Below are 7,696 nucleotides of genomic sequence, written 5' to 3' on the forward strand. Positions count from 1 at the left end.
CCCAGAGCTCAGTGCAGCCCAGCGGTGCTTGCAGACACGTGCTCCATTGCAGCCTCTGCTGCACATCATTGGGAGAGAGCAGAAACCCACTGTGGCCCCGACCACCACTGCTGGGTGCTCAGCGGGGACAGCCAAATTTTGTCTCGCTGCCTGATTTCTCCGGACGGCAAATGACTTCTATTTTCGGAGAAGCCCACGGCTGCACCCATCCCTGCGGCTGGGCTGTCAGCAGGCCGAAGTCCACCAGGGGGAGTGCTGCACCCCCAGAAGCGCGGCCTGCCCGCTCCGCTTCGGGGTTCGGGCATCTCCCTGCCCTGCAACAGCCGCTCGTAGCTGGGACCGAAGCGCCGCCGGCTCCGAGCGTGGGCTGCTCCATCCACGCGGGGCCGGGCCGCAAGCCGCCGCTTCCAGGCGGACGGGGAATTCACCCCGGCGTGCATCGCCTGGCAGCGCCCCGCAGCCGTTTGCAGCCCCGGCCGAACCCGCAAGGCTCGGGGGACGCTCACGGTTTGACCCTGCCCACGCTGCTCGGTGCAGCGGTGTGCCGCGCGTTTCCCCCGGCTCCTGCAAGGCTGTGGGTCCCCGAGCCCCAGGGTTGCGGACGGGCTCCGGCTGCCTGCGCTATGCAGCCCGGCCAGACGGCCCGTCGCAAGCCGGCACGGTGCCACGCAGCCCAAGGCACGCGGCGAGGCGCTGCCGCGGGGCCGGGCCGCGGTGGGCTGGCGCATCCCGTCACCGGCCGCTGCCCCCTATATCAGTGGGGCCGGCGGGGCGGCGGCGGCAGAGCGTGTCGGTGACGCCCCCCGGCCCTTCGCGCTCCCTGCCCAGCCATGGATGACATCTATAAGGCGGCGGTGAGTGCCCGCCCGGGGCTGGGATGCTGGGGAGGAATGGGACGAGGAGGAGATGTCGGCAGCGGGGCAGCCGCCGGTGACGGGACGCCGGCGGGCGGCTCGGCTGGAGTCGAGTCCTCCCGTCTGCGTGAACCTCCCAGCGCTGGGGTGTTCGAAGTGGAAGGGGCGGCTGCCGGCTGCGGTCACATCCCGGCCAGCAGCGCTTCCCACAGAGCGAACGTGATTTGCGTGGGTTGAAAAGTGATTGATTTGCATGGCTGAAAGGTGATTTGCGTGAGTTCAACCTCACCCTCTCGTTACTGGAGCTTTAAAACCATAAGCGCCGTTGCTGAAGTCCCCCCTTCCTCAGCTGAGTGCTTTTCGGTGGGACTTTTAAAATCTCTGCTTTGTCCCGTCATTTCTGCCCGTCCCCTCCGCTCTGCCGCTGCTTCCCGCTGCTGTCCGCTGCGCAGGAATCCGGGCTGGGAAACGGGCTCTCTGGGAATGCGGAGCATCCCGGCAGCTGCACGCAGCGCCTGCCCCGCACACCCGGAACGCTCTGGTCCATAATAAGCTCAGTGCATCATTTTGTAATTTAGACTGAGCGATATGCGGGTGTGATAGGGATGGAAATAGATTCTGGGCTGTGTGAATCACTGCTGTGTGCCCGGAGTTAAAATACACCGTAAGAACTAAAGGGCGATTCTTTTTAGTTGTTTTTAACATAGAGTTGACCAGGTTGAAAAACACGTCCTGCAATGACATCTCCAAGAGGTTCAGAGGGAATAAAGGACTTTGCTTGGTTAAACAAAATGGAGGGAAGCGAGACGCTGCCAGCTCTCCCTGTCCCCTGGTCAGCCCTTATAGCTGTGACCCCCTCCCGGGATCCGGACAGCATGTGATGGATGGGCTGGGAAGTGCATGACGACGTGCTGAGTGTCCCGAGGAGCATGTGGAAGGGACAAGAATGTGCCCTGTAAGATCAGTGGAAATCCAGCCCCTATAACTGAGCTTTTTAGCTAGATATGTTCCCTCATGGAGCAGGTCCTTGCCGTACTGTTTAGGGACTTCATGCATGGATTACGAAGAAAGCCTGGGGTGCCTTTCCACCCCAAAGTGGGCAAAAATCCACAGTGAAGGTCATCTCTAGCTGAAGCCTGTGGGTTTCAACCCAAACCTCCTCCATCTGATAGCCCAAGCAGTGTCCTCGACCTGAGAAATAAGTTGGTGGGCTCTGACAGGGATCTGCCAGTGCAAAGGCAAAAGGAGGAGAGGCACAACGTGGCTGAAAGTGATAGCTTTTTCATGAGTCTGTTCCCGAGATTGTAACTGTAGGAAAACATTTATCTGGCAAAATAAATAAATAAGATCCGAAACTTCTCCTGCCTGACTTCAAATGGAAATGTGGGATGGAGAAAAGAGCAGAAAAAGCCAAATCCTGTGTGCTGGGTGCCTGCCCTCCCAGAGCGCAGCAGGACAAAGCCATTCCCAGGCTGGAGGCAGAGGAGAAAAAGGGAGAAAGCTGTGAACTGTGTCTGTGACCAGGGGGCACAATAAACAGCTTGGGAAAAAGCCATGTAGTAAAAGCATCGCTGTGTGGTTCGGTTCCATCCAGCACAGCTCCACATTCATAGCGCTGTACAAAGCCAACATGCAGTAATCAGAAAAGCCTTGGAAGTAAGGATTTGTTATTTGCTGCATATATTGATGGCAGCAAACCTATGAGGGTATATACCAACATTATATCCATGTCGAATTCCCCCAGTGCAGCTGCAGAACCCAGTGGGCTTTTGTCTCACCCACTCATGTCTAGATAAGGGTGTGCAAGCACGAAGCTATTTCAGGAGCATTTTTCAGCTCTGTTGAGCGGTGCTGAGAGTGTTGCCAGGGACAAGTGTCAGGATAACAGGCTGCGGGGACGCATACCAAAGGCCTGGGAACAATCACAGGGCTCATCTTTATCTCCGGCACCTCCCTCATCAGGGCTTATTAATAGCGAACGCTGCCAGGGGGTCAGGTTACCCAATGGACTGTGGCCATCGGCTGAGCTGCCCAATTGATGCCTGCTTAGGGCTTGGGGTTCTTCCTGCTGCTTTTGCTTCTCACCCCAAAAAGGCTCCACAGGGAGCTCAGCAGTGTTCCCTTCCCAATTCCCTGCCTCCCGCTGCACGTAGGAATGGTTTCCAGTTGTTTTTTGCCAAATCACTGCTTTTTGGGTGGAAAACCATCGGCCTCTCCTCCAAGACAGAGTACTGCTGGGTTGAGGGGTTCTGCTTCAACCCAAACACGGTTGGAATGGGTGTGGGGGTGTCAGAGTGCCAGAGGCAGTGTGGGAGGAGCATGTCATTGTAATGGATGTTACTGAAGGGACAGGTGGATGCAGCGCTGGGGTCACCACCTGCAGGCACTGACAAAGCCCACCGCATGGCATGGTGCGCTCCAAGAGGATCCGAAAGAAATTCACTCCAGGACGTTCTGGTGGATTCCACTTTGCTCTCCTCATCAACTGTCATTGATTCCTGCTAACTGATAAGCTCCCACTGGTGGATGGCAGGGGCAGGACTGGGTAGATGAGCTGGGCAGGACTTGGGAGCAGTCTGCCAGCTCATCTCATCCAGCACTGGGCGGCTGCAGGGACCATTTCTTCCCGCTGCTCCCATCTGCCTCAGTTTGCTTCCACATTCCAGTGCCCAGGTTCAGGGAATGACGGTGACTGCAGCCTGCTGCTCCTCGTGCACCATAACCTGTCTGTGGCATGTCCCCATTGCACTGAGGTGCATACACAGACCAAAGAATTTACACAAATATTCGGGGTGAAGGAAAATGGGATGAGGTGAATGGAGGCAGAACCTTTATAAGAGCGAATTCTGATGGAGGTAGCCAAGACCTTAATGCTTATGATAGTTTATTGAATCTAGGGCTGAAAACAGCTGGGAATGGTCTTGGCCATGGGGACAAGGATGTCCCTCCTCTGACCAGGTCCCAGCCTGTGAGAGAGCAGCTCCTGGAGGGTTAGCAATTAGCGGCGATGAGGAATTAAAATGAATTGCTCTCTGTCTTTCACTTACAGGTTGAGCAGCTGACAGAAGAACAAAAAAATGGTAGGTGCATCTTTAACCTGACGGGGCAGCCTGAAGATGAGCTCCCAGGGCTCTTGATCCACTAGGATCACATCACAGGCAGCTTCTGTGTCCCCTGGGTGTTCCCACCGGGGAAGCCCCCAACCTGGGGCTGCAGCCTGGGACAGAACCCACACATCTCTCCATTCTCTTCTCAGAGTTTAAGGCTGCCTTCGACATCTTCGTGCTGGGGGCAGAGGATGGCTGCATCAGCACCAAGGAGCTGGGGAAGGTGATGAGGATGCTGGGGCAGAACCCCACCCCCGAGGAGCTGCAGGAGATGATTGATGAGGTGGATGAGGATGGTGAGAGATTCTGGTTTCCTCATTTAGAGCCCTGTCCCGATGCCCAGTGCTCCCTGCTGCCCGTGGGCCTCGGGCAAGATCCATGCTGGAGACAGCGCCTGCTGAGAGCCGGGAGCTGGGGTTTTGATGGATGCTGAATGCACCCTGCGCTTCTGTGTGGTTTCTTCAGGGAATTTCCAGGCTAATAAACGCTATAAAAATGATTATGCCTGTCGTGACCAGACTGCTTGAACCAATTTGGTAGCAACTGGTATTGCGTAAATGTCACAATTTGTCAAAATATATCAGCAGGAAAGTCTTTCACTGCTCCAACATATATGGACATAAACATGTATACTGATCAAATCCGTGTGTGCACACAAAAACAGTGTGCAGGCTGGAGGGAAGTACTGTGCCAAGTTAACTGGAAAACATAAAAGTGGCCTAAAATCATGCAAAACCTTAGTGCCATTGAAAACAACAGTGCTACACTGCTGGTGCAAAAATAGTGCCTGCTGGAGTTTTTGTTATTAATGAGATGGACAGGTGCCTTCATGGTAGGAATTCACATTTATCAAAGCTTCCAGTCCTGTTTTGCAGTGTATTTGGTTTGCTGGGGCAAAATGACTGCAAAACATAAAAAAACCCAAGAGCAATGAATTCAGTCCATGGCCTCAGGTGCTCACTCCAGCCTGCAAGCTGCCTCCTGCCATAGAGCTGCTCTCTGGGTTCGGTCCCGCAGTTCCTAGCAGGAACTTTGTCCTCTCACTTGGCTTTACCCGTGCACCCACTGCCTGACGGTGTTCATTCTGCACACAGGCAGCGGCACTGTGGACTTCGATGAGTTCCTTGTTATGATGGTCCGGTGTATGAAAGATGACAGCAAAGGAAAAACTGAAGAGGAACTCTCAGATCTCTTCAGGATGTTTGATAAGTAAGAACCATGGCCGCAGTGTGAGTGACGGGAGAGGTGAGATGGCCCCAGCTCACCTCCCCAGTGTGCGGGTCCCTTCCTAAGCTCTTCTGTGCTCACACAGGAATGCTGATGGCTACATCGATCTTGAAGAACTGAAGATCATGCTACAGGCAACTGGAGAGACGATCACTGAGGATGACATAGAAGAACTGATGAAAGATGGGGACAAAAACAATGACGGCAGGATTGACTATGACGGTAGGAGTCTTTCTTGCCTGAAGTTTGGTTGTGAGCCTTTGAGCAGCTCCCATGGTCTCATCTGTCTTTGGGGCAGGTGTGAGCTTGTGCAGAGCTGGGCAATGCTCCTGATCCCATCCTGGCTTTGTATGGAGCTGGGGAGGTTGTCAGGCTTGTAAAATGTTTGCAAGGACCTGGGCCTCCCTTAGCTGCCTACTGTCCCTGTACAGCAAGGTTTGCTTTCACTGAGAGCTGCCCGTCTGCTTTTGCCACCTAAGCACCACCATCAGCACTGAGGGGCTGCTATTTTGGACGCGGCGCTGCCCAAATGATCTGCAGGCCGTTTTTGAGTGGAGTCTGTGGCCGGGGGTGACACTGGGCACTGGTGACATTTCCACTGGCAGGCATGAGGAGCTCTGGCCATGGGCAGAGGAGCCGTAGCCATCTGCCTGGCTTCTTGTGCTTCAGTTAGATGCAAAAAGAGAAAGGGCTGTGGAGAGCTGCCAAGCGTGTACTATGGCAGCTGTGAAAGCACTTCAGTGCCACCTAATAGCCCTCATCTCTGATGTCTCCCCCTTGGCAGAGTTCCTGGAGTTCATGAAGGGAGTTGAATAAATCTGAGGCCAGATGGACAGCCCGAATCTCTGAAACCCCTTCTGCTCTGTGACTCAGCTTCTCGGTTCTGTCCCCTGGCTGCCAGCATGAAGACTGAGTGCTGAGAAGGGTGGCCATAGGGAAAATAAAGCGTGTTGCTATCAAGTGCCTCTGGTAGTTGTTCCTTGGCAGTTGGGTGAGCACTGCACCTCGGCCATAGGCTCACAACCAAAGGGGATGCTCCTCGTGGCTGTGGGTGCCTGCCAGGGAGTCGCCATGTTGCGCTGCCCCACTGGTCACAGCATGGCGAGGGCAGCAGGGGCCTGCACTGGTGCCTGCTGGTTTAACTGGAGTCCTGGCAACATTTTAGTGATGAAACATGAATTAACAACCACTTATTCCATTACTAAAACCCCTGGGAAACGAACATCTCCTTTCCTCCCTGATGTACCACAACTGTCCCAAAGACATCCCTCCCCTCCTCCCCATCCTGATGCCACTCTGTGCTATATACGGAAGGAAAACTACTTTATTTGGAAACACCTTTTCCTTGTCTCACTCTGTGTGGAGGGAGGCAGGTGTCCCTGTGAGGGAGCAGCGCTGTAGCACTACGGCATCTCACACTGAATCTGACTCCCAACATTTCTCCCTTAGAAATCCCACCTGTCTGGGTGCCAAGGGTCCCGAGCAGGGCTTGACCCTGATACAGTCTCAGTATCCACATTCAGGGTGGCAGCAGGGTTAGGAGGACAAGCTGTGCTGTTTCTGATGCCTTGGGCACCGTCTTCTCTCTCCCCAAGGAAGTGCGGCATTCCTACGGTATTAGCAGCTCCCCCTGCACATAGCTGCCTCCTCCCATCGAATTACAGCCCAGCACGGCTCACACATTGTGTTCGTGTTGCTAAAATCAAATGTTTACTCAAGCAGAATAAATATTGGCAGGGCACAGCACCAGGCTGCTTCAGTGCAAGCCCTGCAGGTGCTGCCCTTGACCCCAGGGCAAGTGTCACCATCTTCCTTCCTTCTGCCTTTCCTCCTAAAATACATCTTCCCAGTGGAAAAAAAACCAACAACAAAAACAAAGCCACAACACATCGAGCAGCTGTAGCTTTGCCTCGACACATGCTGTCATTTCTAATGGTAGTGAAATATTATTAATTCACACCAAACAGGCTTGAGGTTAAAGCAGCTTAAGTGAGGATGTGAGAGGGGTTGTGTTTTTCCCCTGCACAAGGAGCAACAAATGCTTTGCCCAAGCAGGGCTTGTAGCATCAGACGAAACAAAGAAATGAGCAGCAGATTTTCCTTAAAACCCAGGATATTTTAGGGACATTTTTAAGGCATACATAAGGAAAACACAGACAGCCTCCCCGAAGGTCAGGAGCCCTCAGTGCCACGGCTCCTGGGTCACACACAGCCCAGCGCAGAGCAAGGAGCCTGTGCTCCGTGCCCACTCAGTGCTACCACCCAAAGGCAATAGCCATGTCTGCCTTCCAACCCCAGATAGAGTCACACCTGTATTTGAGCCCCCTTCAGAAGGGCTCAGGGAAGGGGCAATAGCTCTCCCTGCCTCCCCTCTGGGCCAGCCCCCAGGTTTCAGCTGATTCAGCAGAACTGAGGATGCACCAGAAGCCAGCAAAGGTGCAGAAAGGCGTTGGATTGAACAGCGCTGTGGTAAGAAGTGCTGCTGTTACTGTCCTGCCTTCAGTGTGC

At 54.3% G+C, this 7,696-nt stretch overlaps 1 protein-coding gene across 1 annotated transcript; it reads left to right on the forward strand.

The window, feature by feature from the left end:
• Window positions 1–708: 708 nt before the first annotated feature.
• On the forward strand, window positions 709–6,146 carry TNNC1 (troponin C1, slow skeletal and cardiac type). Its single transcript, XM_072347351.1, has 6 exons — window positions 709–854; window positions 3,904–3,934; window positions 4,111–4,257; window positions 5,056–5,170; window positions 5,274–5,410; window positions 5,973–6,146. The coding sequence occupies exons 1-6, from the start codon at window positions 831–833 to the stop codon at window positions 6,002–6,004; spliced, it is 486 nt and encodes a 161-aa protein (XP_072203452.1). The 5' UTR covers window positions 709–830; the 3' UTR covers window positions 6,005–6,146.
• Window positions 6,147–7,696: the final 1,550 nt, after the last annotated feature.

This window comes from Excalfactoria chinensis, chromosome 12, assembly GCF_039878825.1.
Source record: "Excalfactoria chinensis isolate bCotChi1 chromosome 12, bCotChi1.hap2, whole genome shotgun sequence".
In the NCBI taxonomy this organism is placed as follows: domain Eukaryota; kingdom Metazoa; phylum Chordata; class Aves; order Galliformes; family Phasianidae; genus Excalfactoria; species Excalfactoria chinensis.